This window comes from Indicator indicator, chromosome 15 (assembly GCF_027791375.1).
Source record: "Indicator indicator isolate 239-I01 chromosome 15, UM_Iind_1.1, whole genome shotgun sequence".
NCBI classification, from domain to species: Eukaryota; Metazoa; Chordata; class Aves; order Piciformes; family Indicatoridae; genus Indicator; species Indicator indicator.
The window spans coordinates 5,147,153-5,167,666 of record NC_072024.1 but is presented as its reverse complement, the minus strand read 5'-3'; the positions used below and the strand labels follow the sequence as shown (position 1 = coordinate 5,167,666).

General features: G+C 42.6%; 1 protein-coding gene across 11 annotated transcripts in view; it reads right to left on the bottom strand.

Moving 5' to 3' along the window:
• Positions 1 to 20,514, bottom strand: part of FOXP1 (forkhead box P1) — a 164,324-nt gene that overhangs the window by 92,010 nt on the left and 51,800 nt on the right. For all 11 annotated transcript variants that reach the window (XM_054387413.1, XM_054387409.1, XM_054387411.1 and 8 more), the window contains one exon: positions 17,038 to 17,163. In XM_054387413.1, coding sequence (XP_054243388.1) covers positions 17,038 to 17,163 — 126 coding nt within the window. The remainder of the gene's footprint in view (positions 1 to 17,037; positions 17,164 to 20,514) is intronic.

The window sequence follows — 20,514 nt, the reverse complement described above, 5'->3', positions numbered from 1 at the left end:
TAACAAGCAAATGATTTTAAAATTACAATACATTTAATAAGGCAGCATCACAAACAATTTGCATCTCATTAAAGTGTTTGAAGCTGCAAGAATCAGCTTCCCGAATGGGTTGCATGTCAAGTGGGAAACCCAGACACATTCAACAGCTTCTGCACTGTCCTCTGCACTGGACACATGCCAGGAGGATGGCAGAGCAGAGGGGCTTGGTGCTCCAGCCAGGCCAGTCCCATGGGGAGGGAGCTCCAGACGTGGCTCCCGGCACAAGGAGGGATGCCACGAGCCAAAGCCTTGCTGGAAGTGGGTGTAAAACGAGGAAGGAAGGAAAAGGGTGGGTGCATGTGGGATGGGCACTTTGTAATATACATTTGTGAACAAAGAGTTTAAAGAGATTTCAAGCTATTTACTCAGCTATATATATAATTAAAACTTTATAGATTAGACTGCCACAAACATTCTGAGATTGCTGCTGGGTCTGGACATGCATTAATTCCCAGGAGCCTCCTGCAGAAAAATCCCATACCAATGTGTGCAATAGGAAAAGCCTCAAACAAGTAACAGCTTTAAAAGCTTCCAAGTCACTTTCAGCTGTGATTTACTGTGGTGACTCCATTTAATTGAAGGATGATGCAGGAACACTTCCTAGATCACACACCACTTCCCCACATGCCTTTGGCTTCCTTTAGAAGAACACACTGCTGCCCTGAGACCTGCTACCTGGATCACATCATAGGATGAAGACCTTGCTAGGTACAGATTTATATGGGTACCCATGTGGGTAAGACCTGCTGGTGTTCTCTATCATAGTCTCACAGAATGCTTTGGGTTGGAAGAGACCTTAAAGATCATCTAGTGGGACACTTGCCACTAGACCAGATTGTTCAAAGCCCCATCCAAACTCACCTTGAAAGAGGGAGGGGGCATCCACAACTTCTCTGGGCAACCTGTTCCAGTGCCTCATCACCCTCACAATAAAGAATCTCTTTACATCTAATCTAAAACTCCCCTCTTTCAGTTTGAAGCCATTACTCCTTGCCCCTGTAAAATACCCTCTCCAACTTTCTTGGAGGACCCCTTTAAGTACCGGAAGAGTTTAGTCCTTGCCATACAAAACTATTCTTTTGCAGCCCACGGATGGGAGTGACCCTGTCAGGAGTCTGGTGGGAAGGGAAGGAATATACACAGTAGCTCTACATGTGATACATTAACAAATTCCTAAATGACTGAGGAATGCAACTAAACAGCCTTAATTTCTATTATTGAGAGGGCTTGAAGGTGAGGACATCCGTGAGAGGATGTTCCTGAATCACCACTGATCTCAAAGTGCTGGCACTGTTAGACACCAACCACACCTTTAATCCAGAAGCTTGCTCCAACATACTTCATGAACTGAATGGGGACAAACAATACTCTGTGTGAAGTTCACCACAAGTTCTGATTCAGCCTTTTACTTTCTGTGCCTAAAACTCCACAGGCTCTGGGCTGCGTGTGACAGTTGTTTAACGCTGCACAGCGCAGTTATATACAACACTGGCAGGACGCAGTGAGAAAATAGTTTACAATTGAATCTGCAGAGGAAATTTGGGTAAGTTGAATGTAATTAGCCATTTGGAAGCTGGCCAAGGAAGGGCTGGGACTACTCAAAACCAGGAGAGACGCTGCATGACGTGACCTGTTTTGCACATCCTTTGAAAGGCAGCACCTCTGAGCTGCTCCGTGGACTCTTGCTCGGTGCTCCTTGGCAACAGAGAGCAGGGCCAAGCCAATCACCCATGCTGATCCCTGTGCTGGGATCCAAGGATCCCAACCTGCTGCTGGAAGACCTGCCAGTGCTCAGTGCTGCTCCTGTGTGGAGGCTGTGTTGGGACCCAGGGGTCCCATCCTGTTGCTGGGAAACCTATTAGCAGGCATGAGGCACTGTTGGCAGTTGTGCCCCAGAGTACCCAGGGTGGCAGGTTGAGTCTGGGAAGTCCAGTGAAAAAAGAGATGGAAAAAAGAACTAACAATAAATAAAAACCCCACTGAGGGAAGCAAAGTCTTCTTGCCAAGCAATGTGCATGCAGCCAGCTGCTCTGGGTACAGCACACCGAGAAACCCCAGAGACCTTAGTGGTTCCTGGATTTCCCTGGTACCACTAGCCTGTATCACCCCAAAGCGTCCCGCCCAGAGAAGCCACCAACTATTGACACAGGCCTCATGCATTTCTTTTTCAGAATTGTGGTTTTTCTAGTTTGTCAAAACAGGACACTATTTAAAATGTTACAACTTCAACAAAGGTGCAATAGTTATTGCTGGGTTTGCAACCAGCCATCAGGCTCTTCTCATGCACACACTGGTTTTTGTTTTCAGAAGACCCCTGTCCATGTTCACCAGCACACAATCTCTGCAAACCTGGACGTGAAGACAAGTGTTTGAGCAAAACAACACTTGCTTTCTCTGAATCACTGAACATGTGTAATTCATTTATCTGTAATATTGTGCTAAACTCAGCTCCAATTAAACAAACGAAAACACCTGCTTAGCACACATAGATCTTTCCATACCTCAGGGGAAGACACATCAGTGTGCTCAGTAGTAAAATCTGGCTCAGCAGCCTGCACTGACAATGCAAAGCTGGGCTTACTGTGTTTGGTTGTTTTGGTGGGGTTTGTTTTTTGGTTTGGGGTGTTTGCCTTTTTTTTGTAATGTACATAGACAAGGAGATTTAAAAAATACAGACAGATTCTGGGGGAGGAGAATTTGGTTTTAGTATTTTTACCTTTAGCACGTGCAGTTCTGCAACATTTAACAGTTCATTAGGGGATTCTCATGGGCCCTGCACTGTGAGACATCCCTCCTGTCCCTCCACATTAACCGGTCAGAAACACATTGCGGTAGCACACCAGCTGCGATCACTCCACACATCTTGTGGGACAAGACCATCCTAAGCACCCTTGATGGCCAAACAGGAGTAAATAAGACACAGCCTCATCTCACACATCTTTTGGCTGTATCTCAGAAAGGAGGGTGCCATGGGCTCCCCTGCCCAGGGCTGGTTTGGGAGCTGTGGATGCTTCGCTCAATGCAGCAGCTGCCATCAGGAGAGCCTGCAGCCTGCCAGATCCCCTACACTTAACTCATTTCCTATTCTTTACTCAACTGCCTGCAGACAATAAGCTGTCAATCAGATCCCCACCAGAACATTTACAATTATCTTCCCTCTCCCGCACCTCAGCATGGCCCCATACCAATAGCTCCATCCTAAACTGTTCACACATGAGCCATTTGCAACTCTCCTATTGCTGTAACTGCCCTGACTTGAGAGGTGTGTTAGGAAATTGAATTTCCTCGTGTTTTCAAATAAAAGTCCTTTGGTGGTGAAGCACAGAAGCAAAGGAAAAGGCCTCCTACAGGTGTGAGGCAAAAGCAACCAGGAATGGAAAAACTGCCCCAGTAATTATTCTAGCATCCTGTGCAAGGAATGAGGCCATTTGCTGTTTTTTTTTTTCCCAGTTTGTTTGTTTGGTTTTTTTCCCAGCAAAATCAAAGCTACAGACTGAAAGGCTTGTTTTTATTTTTGTTTTGTTTTTCTTTCCTTTTTTTCCCCCCAAAGACAGGGTGGTCCCCTGTGCTCACTCCTGCAGAATTAGCAACAAACCACCACCACAGTTTTGCAGCTGGCCCTGCTACTCTGTTGTGTCCACTGCTGGACTCTCCCAGTAGAAATGGGTTTGTTTTTCTTCTGGGTAGAGACAGCTGAGTGAAGGACTCAGAATGAGCATACTTTCCAAGCAACAAGCCCAAGTGAAAAATAACAGTGAAGGAAATCATAAACATACCTTCCCTTGTAGCTGGCAACAACGTGATTTAAAAACAACTATGTTCTGCATTCTATTAATGCTCCTACTCCAGAGAAATCCCAGATACTCTGGGGGCACTTTCCAAACGCTGCAGGCTGGGAGATTGTCCAGGATGGGTCACTTCCTAATAACACCCAAGTCATTGCCATTGCTAAATTAGGGTGAAATCAGTACAGACATCATTCACTATGCTGTGACTTTACTGATTTTCTGCTCAGCTGTCTGCTCAAGGGTTAGTGTGGTTAACAGAAAGGAGATATTCACTGTCCTATGAATTAATTTGGGCAGCATCTCTGATGGCTGTAAAACAGCCATATGTTTTTAATATATATTTATATATATAAATATATATGTGTATTTATATATATGTATACATATATGTTTATTTATGTATATATATTATTTATACATATATATATGTGTATATATATTATAACTATTGCCATTATGGTGTTGGTTGCTTTTTTTCCCCTCCTATTTTTAATCCTTGCACAGAACATTTCAACAACCTTTTCTGATGGAAAATGACCTCTCTGATATTTTCCCTCTCCTTTAAAATGTTTATCTTGCTCCAAATCTGCAAGGTGTAGCATCATCAAGGAAGGTCAAGTTTCACAGAAGCTACCAGCTCTGCTGTGTGCTCCCACCACTTTGGAAAGACGAACAATAGTCCCTCAAGGGTTGCTGCTGGTGGCACAGCAGCAATCCACAATGGAGGGTTAGAAATCTGAAATTAAAATAAACTGCTTAACACCTGCAGATAGAGAGAGAGAGAGATGCAGGAGACCGAATAAAATGGGACAATCTCTTAACCCAATCAACAAAGTGCTCATTGTTCCCGTTTAAGACAAGTAACTTAGCAATAAATATTGAGCAAAGGAAGCTAACCTGTATCCACAGCCTTTGAATAAACACAAAAGTTAAAAGAAAAATCAGTGCCCAGCCTTTGGCTCTTGCCAGCTTGTGCTTTACTCCTCCTTGCTTGGCCTTGTTTTCACTTCTAGGGATTTTCTTTGCCTCCTCTCTTGTTATTCACACTTTCCTGTAGAAACCCCTTATCACACAGTAAAAGGACAAACAGAAGAAACACCACCAGCACACAATCAGATGACGTGAATGACAGCTTGGCTGCGCTCTGCAAATCCACCTGGGTGCAGATAACTGGGAAGCAAAGGGCTGGGCAAGATGCTGACCCATAGCCTCCATGAAGCCTGGGAAGCTCCCACCTCCTGCCTATAGCCCTCCTCCCCATAGGCACCTAGATGCAGCCCCACAGACCTCTTTAACCAGCAATTACCCAATTTCATGTTTCCCCTGTAGGATGGCACAAGCAGCACGTGGCATCTCTGGAAGACACAGAGACATTCATCTCTACTACAAAACTTTGAGCATTCAGGTCTTGATCTGAGTACAAGTAGGTGCCTTAGTTACTTCTCATTTTTTCTGAAATGGTTTATCCATTCCCATGCCAACACCTCAGCCAGTAGTACAGGTCTGCACAGCAAGTACTACTTCTGACTTTACTGTTAAATCACGTTTTCTTCATTCAAGCATCATTATATTCCATAGAACCAGGCGTGGGCATCATGCAAAAGGCATTTTGGGCCATGGTTGTGAATACAGCTGTGTAGGCACAGGAATATTTGTTTTCCAAGTAATTTGTGCATATTCACAAAATTACAGCTGTCTGCAGCTCTCCTGAAATATCTGCCTGTGTGTTTACAAGCCATAAAATATATCTTTTCTAGGGTTCCAACTGGTAAACTGGGGCAGGGGGGAAGAGCATTATTGGGCTTTTTTATACTCAGATTGGTACTCCCCTGTTGCATACTGGCTATTAACCCTGTGCAAAACCAGCACTGTCATGAGGTCCCATGGAAACAGCAGTGAACAAATCTTTGTGAGAGACAGATCTTTAGAGATCAGTCATCAAATTATGTCTCACTTTTATTGTGTAGTAATCATCCATTGAAGAACACCACACGAAATTTAGGCATGGGTTACAGCCCAGTTTAAGGTGACAAGTTGCTGCCTTGGCCTGACGCACTCATGCTGGGATGGAGAGAGAAGGTTCACCAATGAACAATGTGGCCAGTGACAATGATGACCAATCATCAACTAACAGGTCATCAAGCATCTATTCTCACAAGCAAAATTAACAGGATTCAAATGACTAAAATTGCTCTCTGGCTGTGAACCAATGGGCTAGGCTGGCAGTTGGCATCTCCCAACAGGTTTGTTTTGGATGTTTGTCTGAGCTATTAAAAGCCCCCACAATTCTACTGATTTTCTTTTTCCAATCAAAGATGGGAAATTTGTCTCAAGTCTTTGTGATTTTTGCCTTTTGCTTCATGACTGTATAGATAAAAACTCACATTTTTCCAAAAGCTGTCTGAATGCAGAAAACCCCATTCCCTAGGACAATAAAGCCCTTGGGATAGAAGTTTTCCACAGCAAATGTGGAAATATGCACCACACCTACGCAACACAAAGCCCAAGACACAAACCATGAGTAACTATTCAGCCCAAAGTCTCCTGACGACCAGCAAAATGCACAAAATCAAGCATTCAACCAAGAAATCACAGCAGATGTGATCACTACCATTGGGCAAACCAGAACTGATCACCTTGGTAGAACTGGAATGACTCCGGTATAAAACTGATTTGAAAAAAGTCAGAGATAGGAAGAGGTAGGAAGGACCTATTGACTCCAGAGTATTCCTTGGATGGTTGTTGCTTAAACCCAGGAAAAATCTGACCCAAGCCATTTACCCCATGATGCAACCCATCCAAGAGGTCCACATCCTGCATAGGTGCATCATAAAAGGCTCAACACTGAGCTATACCCCACAGGTTAAAAAACTTAAAACATGGCAACATATGACTTGAATCCATACTGCTTAAAAAACACCAAGGTGACAGAACTGACAAGAAAATGCTGAGCTTTGATAATTCCCCTGCATGGCTTTAGACACCCTCAATCCACGTGCTCCAGTGCACTATGTACTCCATGCTCTCCAGCACATGGCACAAGCTATGGAGATGCCACACAACTCCCATGATGTAACATGATGGAGGACAACTTTCTGAGAGGGAAACAGTACCAAGGTACAGCATCAGCAACCGCAGCAGCTCTGGTACAGGCACCACTGCCTCCACGCACCTCATGGCTACCTGAGCTCCTCCTGCCAATTTCCTACCTCCCCTTCCAATAGCAAATTCAAAACTTTTTTAGCTAGACACACTAAACCCAGGATGCAGATTTTCCAATTAGTCTCTGTTTAAACATCTGTTGGTAGACTGCATTTAACATTAGTTATTTGAGCAAAGCGCAATTTGATTAGGCTGTCTGAAACGGAGCCAAAGTCTGCAAAATAATAGCTCAATTAAATTTTGTTTTGCTTTCATTTGTCTTATACTTCCCTGAGTGTGATACAGTTGCATATAATCAAGTAAACTAATTCCTTTCAAAATGAGAGATTTTGGTGCCTTTTCCATCTCCCCTCAAAGCTTATTTAATAATCTATTTCATCTTCTCCATGCTTCATCGAACTTCATCCTGACACAAAGTACAGTTCTTTTTCTTGTGCCTTCCGTCTACTTTAATTTTCTAGGCTTTCAGTGACTCAAGATTATGTGCCATTAATGTTACACCTTAAATAGATTAGTAATTTATAAAAGACAGATTACACTTATCAGGAAAATAAAAACATTTCAGCAACGCAACAGCCTTTTCTTTGCACACACCACTACGTATTTTGCCAGCCTGACGACACAGCTGTAAAACTGTCAAGCTCCGAAGCCACATCCAAGCGGCATTTCCAGTTGTTTCCCTGGGTTTAGTTTCCTCTTATTCTGTTATTTTGCACTTGTTGCCCTGAAACTTCACTATTAGCTCTAGAGATTTAAACACGAGGCAAACAGCTGCTCTCTTCTGCTCAAACAAGCTAGATTAAAATGCCTTCTCTCTTTCTCCTCTGATATTTTTTCACCCTCTCTTTCTTTTAAAACAAATTGCTGTAGCTGAAGTATTTCTGGCAAAGTTGACAGGTTTAGGGCAAGATTTTGCTCTGTGATCATCAGATTCCTCCAGTGCATACTCCTTCTGGTTGGTGCATGAGGAACACCAGAGCTTCCTCCCCACACTGACTAAAGAAACTTAGCCTTGAGGATTAAAATAAAATAAAGAAGTCATAGTAATTTAGCTGCTAGATGTGTATGTGATTTAAATTCAAACATTAGACATTTAAACACGAACTTCTTTCACACTTCTGTTAAAAGAAAAAAAAAGTATTCTTTGAGAGATTTATGAAGGAGTTTTTTGATACATAGTACTTTTTCTTTAGTGTTTCTTTAACATATTTGTTTCAAAGTGTGAACACAAAGGGACAAGCTGAAATAGGTATCTGGCAGGCTCTTCTTTCCCAGCACGTGCTGCTGAAAGCCACAAATACTCCTGCAGTTGTTAGAAAGCTGTTATTTTGGTGCAGAAAGGCACTGGGACTCCTCCAGCACTGCCCCAGCTCTGCCTTGCCCCAGTACCTGAACATCCTCCTGCCACAAAATAGCCTTAAAAATTAGAGGTGGCCAAAGTCCATGGAAGTTCAAAATGGGATATGTCCTATTTAAAATGTAGAAAGCTACTAAATATGACAACCATCTGATGTATGAAAATTATTCACAACTGGAAACAGACAGTCTGGAAATAGCTGGGATGACTTCATTTAGACAGAATTACCCAAATCTGTTTCTAATATACACAGTACACATAATAAATTTTTACAATATGACAAGGAAAACAAACTTAATAAAAGTTCCTGATCTTTTGTTACACAAGCAAGCTATAGCCGTGCTATGTTTATAATATTTGGCCCATGATATCACAGCTAAGTAACAAAAGCTAAGCAACACCAAAGCCAGTCGCTAGGTATGACTTCACCTCGCAACTCCTGTAACGAGGCGGCTGCGCGCGTCGCCCCCGGGCCACCACCTTCCCCATCCTATACTCCCCACTCCACGAGGACTCGCCGTGTGGCTTTTGACTAATAGTTTCCTTTTCTCCTTCTCCCAAGCACCCTCTGACTTGGGAAGCTCCAGATCTCTGTGACGAGAGTTTGTTTTTTTTCCAATGACACCAGGACTCATCTGAACGGTAAGAGATTTTTAGCCTGTTTCCTTCACTCCTGGTTATTTGACAAGTGCTTGAAAACCCTGTTATAAACAATCTCTGTAGGAAAACAGATGATGTCTTATGATCACAGAAGGTAATTTTTTCAAGAACCCAACTTTTTGAGCATTTCCCAGATGCACCGTGTCAATCTTCCTGCGTTTGAGTATCTCAGCTGGTTTTCCAGCCTGGGCATGTGGCCAGGCGGGCCGGACTGCCCCTCATTGTCACTTCTGTTCGATGGCACTTGCACCCACTGCTGTTATTCCAGGCTTCAGGAAATTTTCTAACCACTGGACAGGCTCCAGCACTGTGTATTAATAAGTTGCAGACTGCAGCGCTCTTAAGTGTGTGTGTGTGTGTGCACGCACGTGTCAGATCAGGGCCACGGTTTGTGGGGAGAGGGGAGTGCAAAAAACAGTAGTTCAAAAATGCTGCCTACTCAGATTGACAGAAAAGTGACCCCTGCACTTCATCAGAAATTCCTGCAGACTGACAAAATAAAGGAGTTTGCTTTTATCACACACAGTAAGACTCATATGGAAGAATGGAAACACTACATCACTCGACCTTAAGTTGCCCCCTTTTCAACCACAGATGAATATTATGTATAAAAACTGTAAATCAATTTGAGATGTATTAGAGGAGATTCTCTTTTTTTCTGTATTAAAGGTAATACTTTTTAATCTCTAGATTTATTTTGTAACATCAACTAAACGAGGAATACTTAACTTCCATAACTGAATTTTGTTATTCTTAAGTCTCACCATCTCTGCATGGCGTTCACAGCATTTCCTACACTTTGCTTACATCAGGAAGTAATGAGCATGCATCACTTACCCAGCACTGACTCACAAATATTTGCCTATATTAACAGAGCATTAAAAGCCATTTTCAACCACTTAAGGAAATTGTGCTAGCCTTTGAACTGTGATTCACTGCTATGAGAACTTCAGAAACTTTTCTAAAGGCAAAAACCAGCAGCCACAACCTCCTCGTAGTATCATTAGGACCTAGAAACTGACTTTGCTCTTACAGATCCTTACACAATAGATTTCTCTGCTTAATGAAACTACTTCTGAAATTTTCCTGCACTCAGTGTTGGGTACTTTGAAATTTCAATCTTTTCACATCCTTCAACTCTCATCAACTTTTTACTTTTTTTTTTTCCAGACTGTGTCAATAAAATTGATTACTTGCAGTTCTGAACTCTGTTCTGCACATGGAAATAAACCAGTTTGTTTTAAAGCACTTTCTCGAGAAAGCAGAACTTGGCAATCATATCTGTGAGATCAAAAACAAAAAGAAGAAAAAATAAAAAAGAGACAAACCAGCCCAGAAGAAAAAAAAAAAACATAAAAAAGAGACAAACTGGCATAGAAGAAAAAATTAAAAAGACACAAACCAATTAGAAGAAAAAATTAAAAAGACACAAACCAATTAGAAGAAAAAATTAAAAAGAGACAAACCAACTAGAAGAAAAAATTAAAAAGAGACAAACCAACTAGAAGAAAAAATTAAAAAGAGACAAACCAACTCAGGAGAAAAAATAAAATAGAGACAACCCAACCCAGCAAGCCTTCCCCACAAACAGCAAAACAGAAGAGAGACCTCTCCAGCAAACAAAAGAGAAGCTATGTCCTGATTTTATCACAGCAGCAAGGCGAGCTCAGTTCCTGACACACACATCATCAACCTCACCGTTGTTCTCCTGATTGATATATCTCCCTGTCAGATAGGAACGATCTTTTTGGATCATTAATAGGTTCATTAATTTGTTATCAATTCTAGCTCGCTGTACTTAAACCACTCCATACCAGGGCTGAAGACAGCGCAGTGCAATCAGGTAGGGCCGGACCCTGGTAGTTGAGATGCCTCATGCCTCATACCTACAACCGATCTGTTGCTTTTACAAGTTTAATCTTGGTCTGAAGGGGCTGATTGTGGAACCATGTCGCTGTAACATCTTCAACCCAGCTGTACATCATATAAACCGCTCTAGGAGGGGGCAGGCTCCCATGATTCCTAGCAGCAGTGCATACCTTTAACTCCCTAATCTGTAATACTACAAAATACCCTTCTCATTTCTTCCCAAGCACAAGTGGACTACCAGCAAGGGTCCAACAGTGTTATTCCTAATTACCTTTTTTTCACTCTTGATCCTGTGGTGCTCATAATTAGTTACCTGGGGCTGCAATCCAATTTGAAGTGATGACAAGAAAGTGATCCATGAAAAAGTAATAAGTTAAATCCAATTTCAGCCTTCCTCTAATTAAATGCACATGGAACTAATGACTCAAACCCTACCATTTCAGTGATAATGGTAATTAGCGAGGTGGGAGTCACTCTCTTTTTTCAACACTGTAGGTGTAAACCACAAGGTAAAATGGCAGGAGCACTCTTAATTACATGTGTCATTTTGTCAGCAATTTACACATTTCTGACCAGTCAGGAAGGTTTCATTTGTTTTCCCCTTCCCTGAGGTGGGTAACACACAGCCAGACTTGGGCACAGACAGCCCTGCTCTCAACCTGGTCAGAAATCACTTTTTTTTTCAGAGACCTGTTCTCTAAATGCTTCATGTCAAAGCAGAAACCTGTTACAAAATTATATTCAAGAGTGCTCTAACAAGACACAGGGCTGGAAAAGAGAGATCCTGGCTTCTACTTTCAGTTTCATCTCTCAGCACCAAATTCTTTCTAACCTGCAGATGCCAAATTCCCAAATACCCCAGCAGAAGCCAGGCAATTCCAACACCACTTAAGGTCTGCAGCAATCCCACCTTGGGTGAGTCACTTAATATCTCTCTGCCAGGGTTTACATGGCTATAAAATGAGAATAATCCTATCTGCTGACAGTACCTTGTACTGCCAGCTCTCTCCCAATGTATGGCTATCTTCCTAGAAGCCATCCCTTTTTTTGGGGAATCGTGCAATTACAGGACAATCATAAACTACTTCTGAGAAAAACAACTGCATTTGTCACCTTTCTGCTCAGGCTGAGAAGCTGGAAAAACTGAACACTAAAGGCTTTGAACAAAAATATAAAAGGGCAGCAAAAAAAGGCCTACAGGTTTCACTAAAAAAGAAAAACCCTTAGTATTAAAATTTTCAAGCTGATCATGTAATTTTGAGGACCTGACTCAGATTTTGTTCTGTTTGTGAGGTGGATGTTATTTGCACTTCAGAGGCACATTCCAATAACTGACTAAAACTGGGCTTAGGGATGAAAAATAAAAGAGCTATAGGTTCTTTGGTAGAAACCAGCAAAACTCAACTTCACTTTATTTCCAAAGTCAAAAATAAAAAATGAAGGACTCAAGTGAAATTTTCACAGATTAACTATTTAAACTCTGCAGAAGTAAAATCTTGACCCAGATTGAGTTGGTGGTAAAATTCCCTTTGGCTTGTCTGAGGCCAAATTGAGATCAATTCCTGTGTTTAAGAGTAAAACAGAGAGATACTCGTATGAATAGAATAAATACACTTGCAAATTCACTTCCACTCCCAAATTATCTGCTGAGATGTAATTTCTGAGACATAATTGACCACTATGTAAAGCAGGTATCCTGCCTGTAAAACCTGAGGCTACATAACCTGGTTCCTGTGTGCTCCAAGCGAAACAGAATACTCTTCCATTCACCTTTCAGTGTTTATTACATTGTCGAGCTGACGGTTTCTAATTTCATAAAAAACAATAACAATTGCCCCCAACGCTGAGCCACAGTGATTTTTTTTTTCCCCTCTTGCCCTCTTCTATTTCTCAAGATACTGGAAAGAGATACTAAGATGATACAGCATGCAAATTAAATTCTACAAAAGCCCAGCTAAGAGGCTGCTCTAAAAAGCAGCGGTATGCAAAGGCGAGGACAGCTCTGTCCTCCCAACCTCCTCCAGTCTCACCCTGAAAATCTAAACCAAACCCAAATTCTTTTCTTGGCCATGACTTAAAGGGAAGATTTATTTTGTGTTTTGTCAACCGAAAACAAAAGTTTCCATCTTAGTAATTTCGTTATTTCTCCTCTCCAAACACAGGCAGGTTAACAATCACACAACAAATCTCCTTTAATCACATAAAAAAGTCAAGTGAGGGGTTTCAATTGTGAGATACTGGCTTGAATGCCCTAAATCTGTTTTCAGTCCAGTATCCAACTTTCAGCTCAGTGCAATACACAACATTTATGTCTTTAAAAAAATAAAAAATTGTATTTTTAGTATTGCCAAAACACACATGCACTTTTACTTTCTTGGGAGAAAAATGTGTCTCTTGATTTGTTTCCAATCTGTGTGCTCTTGCCAGCAACTAAAATGCTTGAAGAACCAAAATGAATAATCGTTAAGAGCATCAGCAATTAAAACTGCAAATTTTAATCAATACATCTATTAATACAAAGATATATTTATCTTGGCCAGGAAAAATGTGCACGTTTTCAAAATCCTGAGCGTACCTGGCCTGTTAAATTATTTGTTTCAGAGATGCAAGGAAATCCAGTGTCTATGGCAAATATATTATCAAATGTGCTTTAGTATTTTTTTTTCACTTCCAGTAATTTTTGAGGGGCTGATATTTTTCATACTCTCTTCCCAACTTCTGGTTACTAAATCCATTCCTTAACTTTCAATTTTCTTTTGTTTGTGTCATGAGGCTGTGAAAATGGAGGTCACTGCCAAATATAAAGCACAGCGGTGTAAGATAGGCTCAAAATATGAGTCATAGTGCATTTGGAGATTTAGGGTTTTTTCAGCTATCAGCAGAGCACATCTCCACTCCTGTGCCCAAGTTCTTATACATTAAATATCTCCAAAGTTGCTAGAAAGTCTTCAGGTAGAGTTATCAAGGTCAAGAGACCCCAAAGATATCCTTGGAGCCCATTGTCATGTAAACGCTTTTGAAGGCACTGTGCCCAGCATGGCCACAGGAGGCCAGGATATATTTAAGTGCCTCAGCTATTTGATCAGTGAATAAAGAAGGAATATAGGAAATTATTCACGAGGCGCTACCAGATTAGCCACACAGCGTACACTGGATTAATTTTCTGCATCTGTTTGTGGCAGTGGGGTTTACATGACAACACCTGCCAAGCCCATGTTGGAGGGAGATCTTCCAGCTCTGCATGGGACCATGGCAGCTGTCCCTCCCAGGGCCAGCAGGACCATGCAGCATCTTGTTAAGAGAACCAGAAGCCTGGGTGAACAGCATCCCTTGTATCCTACTTCATTCAAGCACAGCTCCCCAGTGCTCACGTTGGGAAGCTTTTTGCCAGTGCCCTTGCCAAGCACAGCAGAGATAAGCAATCCTATGGCATTTGTGTTACACACGAGGTCTCTTTGTTGGAAAAAATAGGTTAGTGCTAGTCACTGTGGCTGCTGAATGAAACATCTGTATTTATAAACTAAGTGCAGAGACGTCTGGGTTCGTTATTTAAGCAAACCTCTGAACAACAGGAGCATTTCCACTGCCCTCAACATCTACACTACATGCTGTCAGCAGTGGGTATTGCCTCGTCAATGCGGTGCCACCCGACTTCAGGGGGTGTGGTTGCTTGTGTGGGTGCAGTTTTACTCAAAAACCCTACCCCCAGTGCCACCATTTCCTTGCAGCAACAGATTTTCATTGCAGGGATGTACTCGGGGTCTGCTACATTCAAGAGGACTTCCAGTACATTTAAGACCGCAAAAGCACCAGGAGTGAAGAGGAGAATAAAAAAAAAAAAAAAAAAAAGAAGACTGGGCAGTCATTTGAATCTGTGAGTGACAGGCTGGGCCAGCTCTCTGTATACATTAATAAATTAGAATTTTAATTGTGTCTCTGACTGCAGGAGCTGCTCCAGTACTTTAATACATACCAACAATTGGCTGTGTTATGGAATCCACGATGTGGCCTTCACTGTTGACCTCTGCAACACAATTCCCAGTCTGACTACGGAAACTGTTTGGTTTGATCCTTTCAACTTATTTGAATCCTGACAAATAAGCTCACAGCTGAAAGGTCAACACAGTCATATTTCATCCTCTGGAGCTATTCTTAAGACATCTGCACAACAAAGCACTTCTTTTAGTACCTGACACTGGACCTAGCCAGCACAATCTCTCATTAAAAATGTCCCCAGTGGAAGAGTCTATTAAAAGGCATATGGATCAGCTATGGATTTACCAAATAAAGTATTTTTGAAAGCATTAATGTAACGCTTTGGATTATGGCACTCTATGCTGCCAATAAAATGTATATCTGACCAATGACAAAATGCTTCATACTTTCCAAAAGAATAATAGCTGGGCTGTAAAGCATAAGGTGTTGTCCAGCAGCCTGAGCATGGGGGTGGGAGCCAGGAACTCATGAATCTTAATCCTACCTCTAAACCCAATTCCCTCTGTGATCCTATGCAAGTCTCTTAACCTGCTTCCCTCAGTTTCCCAGTCCAGAACTGGGATAATGCTACTTACTTATCAGACTTTCCTTCTGGGGATGTTTTGGAGATTTGTATTTGCAAAATGCTTTGAAGATGAAATCACTCCACGAAAGCTTGAAGTTGTCCAGGCTGGGCCAAGAGCTGCAGTTAATAGCTATTCCTAACTCAGACAAAACTCCCCTTGAAGTCCCCCTCAGATTTACTGGGTAAGAACCACAGGATCGGGTCCTCTCACTTTACTGTCAAGGCCTTTAGTGCTGTTGACTTTACCGTCCATATTCTACTACATATTTAAAGAGTCTCGGATTCGTATTTTTGGAGGAAAATAATCTGAAGCACATATAAAAGGCATGAGAAGCAGCAACGCTGTCAGGGAACTCATGGTGATAGTATATCAAACTGAAAAAAAAAATTAGAAAGAGCAAAACAGACATGAGTTTGACAACGTGCTATGACAACAAGCAGGGGAAAAAAAAAGCCCGGAAAGAATTTGGGGCTACAGAGGCTGAAGCATCAGATAGAGAATAAGAGAGAAGATAAATGTCCCAGCTCCAGGGCTTTGTGTGACTGCAGCTGAACTGCTGTATTCGGTGACTTATTATCAAAAATACAGTGACACGCTGCAATTGCAAAGAGAGCAATAATCAAGGCAATAAGCAGCTGCGAACCAGCAAAGTGGTCAAGGGTCTGGAGATGCCAGTTTACAAAACACATACAGAACTAGATACATATAATTTGCCAAAACTGGCAAGTACATGTTAGTATCTCAGATGTTTGAGGAGTGTGAACACGAGGCAAGGCAAGGGACTGACTCAGTATTTATACAAGCAGGATTACTTGGAGCAAGAGGATGGAATTAAAGTGGAAAGTTCCTGAGCATGTGCTTTGTTATGGAAAACCATCCAGAGGAAAATAATAACGGCCCCACTACCTCTTGGGATTTCTAACACTAGACTAGCAACAACAACAACAAGAAAATAATAAAAAGGAAAATGTGATACATGACCTAATAGGTCTTTCTTGTTTTTAACTCCCGTGATTTATCCTGCAAGACTAGCAGAATGTACTCCAAAGCCCCATATGTGTGCATACATCTTCTGTTTGGGAATACTGTATTGGTTTTAGCTTTCTGAATTCATAACAGCACAAAGCCCAATAATATTTAGATTTTATTTCTGAAGATGTCCATAAATCAGCAGACAATAAAAGGGGAAAAGAAAAAAACACTGATGATACGATATCCTAGTATTTCCCAATATCCTTGACACAGCAAATCAACGGTTTGAGTGAACACAGACTACAAATGGAGCAGCAATCAAACAGAAACATTAATGCAAATCTCCTATGCACACTGACACAGTAACAAAAGCTATTCCATTCTGTCATGATCCAACCCTACCAGACACTGATAAAAGGACAGGCTCACGATCTGTAAATATGCCCTAGGTGGGGTTTTCAAGAGCACCTAGCACCGGTCCGCACACCACTCACATCAGCCACAGCCATTCTGTGAACTTCACTGAGATGAAGCTCCTGAAGGCCCCATCCCAATGTTCACAAATTTATTCATTTATTTAGCTTTTACAAGCCACAGTCCCTTACAGAGGCACACAGGCTCCACTTACCTGAAGAGCTGGCTGTTTGTCATTCCTCTTCGGAGACTTTAATCCACTAACTTGCTGTTGCTGCTGCTGCTGCTGTTGCTGCTGCTGCTGCTGTTGCAGTAGAAGCTGCCGTGCCACCTGGAGAGCCTGTGAGGAAAGAAGATTTGAAAATTGAGTTTACAGCAGACAGGGAGCTACACATGCAGCATAGGGTCATGGGTACCTCTCCTCTCTCAAAGCACTTCCAATGAGGAAAGCAGTAGCTTCCACAAAAAAAATATAAAAAAAAAAACAACAAACAAACAAAAAACAAACAACAAACAACTCAGCACTCTCATGCAATAGGGGCAATGTCCCACTGCTGGATTTCCCACTTTGACAGTTAAGATCTGGGGTTTCAGTAACTGCAGGTGAGCACCATAGAGATATTCTGACTCCTTTATAGCCCTCCTAGCTACAAAGAAGGCTCACGTAATGGCTTTCATGCCATTCCCTCTTCTCCAGTGGATCAGGCCAGGTTTACAGAAAAGAGCAGTCGTATATCACTATCTGTTGTCCTGAGCACTGGAGAATTCAGGGAAGTTTCTGGAAGGCTGGGGAGGGAGGAAGATGAAAACTAGTGGCAGGCAGAGCTGTCCTGAGTCTGAGTCCCAGAGGTTCTGTGCTGAAGGCTGAGGAAGCTGCGAGGAGCTGGACTCAATGCAATGAAAAGCAAATAAATTATCTCATCCCATCAAAACCATGAAGAGCTCATGATGGACCAGTGGTGAGGACTTGGATGGAAGGAGGCAGAGCAGTGAGGGGACAGTGTGGCTTTATGGGATGGAGAAGCAAGGGATGAGATCCTGAAAGTGCGAGCACAGCATCATGTGCTGAGGGATTGTTGCAAAGTTTCATTCAAAATGAGGGAAAAGCGACCCTGGTCCTGGAACCAGCTGCTCTGCGAGGCCCAACTTCTCCATCAGATGGAGAAGAGAAAGCAAGAAGAGATGAAACATGGAGGAAAGAAGGAAGAGGAGCAAATCCCCATCCTGGCTCCCACCCAGCTCCCCAGCCAAGAGACTGCCAGGATGATCCCTGCAAGACAGGCTGTGGCACAGCTGAGGCTCAGCGGGTAAGACCCGAGCCTGCTGCTCCTGGAGGATTCGCCAGCACCGGACTCGGGCCTTCTTGGTCTCCTTGGAGACGTTCAGTACATGTGTAGGTGGAAAAGTGGGAAGGATGAAGACTTCATTAATGTAAAACAAAAAAAATAGTCCCTTTGCAAGATGCCTACACGGAAGGAGGGAGAAGCCTTCCCAACTCATACTGTGCGTGCTCTCTGAGTGATTTAATTAATACCTATTTAATTAAGGAGTCAGATATGCTTCGGGTTTCACTTGCTTCTTCAAGTTAGAAAGTGTTTCATCTCAGTGCAGAACCACTAGGAAAGGTTTGACACCAAGGACTGCAAACTCAGATCCATCAACCCCCACTAAAACCTTGTCATTTTACGGCCCAGACGCATCCTCATATTTTGGAGGGACATTCGGCAACCTGGGGGAGGGCTGAAGAACCACCTCTGCTGGCCAGCACACCAGGGCATGAGGGGAGAAGAGACCTTAAACTGCGCTCTGGCAACGTGCCCTCCTTTCAAATTTAATAACAAGTCTTCACTGGATCAGAAAAATTAAGGGTGGATGTGATTTCCAACATAGCTGGGTGCGATGAAGGTAAAATCAGATTGTGCAGTGCAGTGCACTTGTAGCATCTCTAAAACACTCCAAGTCCCCGCGAGGGATGCGAGGAGCTGCCGGGCATGGGAACGCACCAGGGCGGGCAAGCATCTGTGCTCCCACACACACAACCACCACCATCAAAGAACCAGCAGACCTTACAGCCTAGCAATTAATGCAATGCAACAAAAGAAACCTTTATGCAGAAAGTGCTAAGGATGGTTTTAAAAAATGTTATTTTTATCAAATTAGCTTATTTAGCTGTGAAAGCATCTTTGGGGTGGGCAGAAGCAACAGAAATAAATCCTACAAGACTTAAGGGGATGGGTAACAAATACTCACCTACTTAACAGGGGTGTTGTATGGTTTATTTAATTAATGAATACTTGTAAAGCACTCTTGAGTTGCTCAGACAAGAAGCTCTATACAGTATAAGCGCAACATATTATTATATATTATTAAGACTGGCTCTGCAGAAGAATAATTCCAGGTAAATGTGCAATCAAATGATCATTTTAGTTCCCAGTAATTAGATTCAATAGGCCCAAAAAAACACAGCAGCTTCTCTTTAATCATACACTAAACAATCAGAACATCCCTAACCTTTCAAGCTACAGCCTTTTTTGAATAAAACATCATCAACTTATAGATATTATTCCAAAAAGAAACCAGTCACCATATGTGTTGTCTCTTTGAAATACAGTTGCTATAGCAGACCCTGCATGCATTTCATGTGATATGATCATATTCTATCTGTTCTGGCAGCTGAGAGGTTGCACAACTAAAATTGGCTGCCAGAAATTTTTGAAGATTCCCAGAACAAGTAGCAGTGCAAGAAATGCCTGTTTTCTAGTCGAGCTAGCCACAAAGCTCAGGGCAGCTCAGTGAGGTGACAGCTGCTACCATGAGCCCTTGCCATCAGTGACCCCAAACCGATGAAGGTCTCTGCCCTTGGGGTCAGGCTCTATATGGCAAGACTCTGATGGAGCAAAGTTAGAGCTTTATCCCTGCTCTGGTCACACCTGCACAGAATAGAATCATATAATCACAGGATAGTCTGGGTTGGATGGGGCCTCCAAAAGTCATCTAGTCCAACCCTCTCTGCAGTCAGCAGGGACATCCTCCACTAGATCAGGTGGCTCATAGCCTTTGACTCTGAATATCTCCAAGGATGGGACCTCAACTATATCCCTGGGCAACCTGTTCCAGTGTTCCACCACCCTCATTATAAAGAACTTGTTTCTAACATCCAATCTAAATCTCTTCTTTTCTAATTTCAAACCATTGCCCCTCATCCTGTCACTGCAGGCCTTTGTAAACAGTCCCTCTGCAGCCTTCTTGTAGGCCACCTTCAGGTACTGGAAGGCTGCTATTAGGTCTTCTTGGAGCCTTCTCTTCTCCAAGCTGAACAACCTCAGCTCCCTCAGTCTATCCTCATAGGAGAGCAACCACATCTCTGCACATCCACCCTTATGCAGGGTGTCCACTCAAGGTGACATCTACACCACCTTGCTCCACGTCCTGCTAGCACTTATCATGGCATCAAGACCAGGTGGGACCTGTGATGGTGAGAGGGAGGGACCAGCATGGAGAGTGCAGCAGGGTGGTAAGGAAAGGATTAAAAAGAATGAGAATAAGAAACGAGTCAGCGGGAAGGAGGATCAAGGATACAAGGAGCCAGGATGGACAGGAACAGCAAAAGGAGAAACAGAGAGGGAGGCGCGGGTGAGATGGTGGCAAGCTGACAGCTGAGGGGATTGCAGCTTGAAGTGGCATTTCCCAT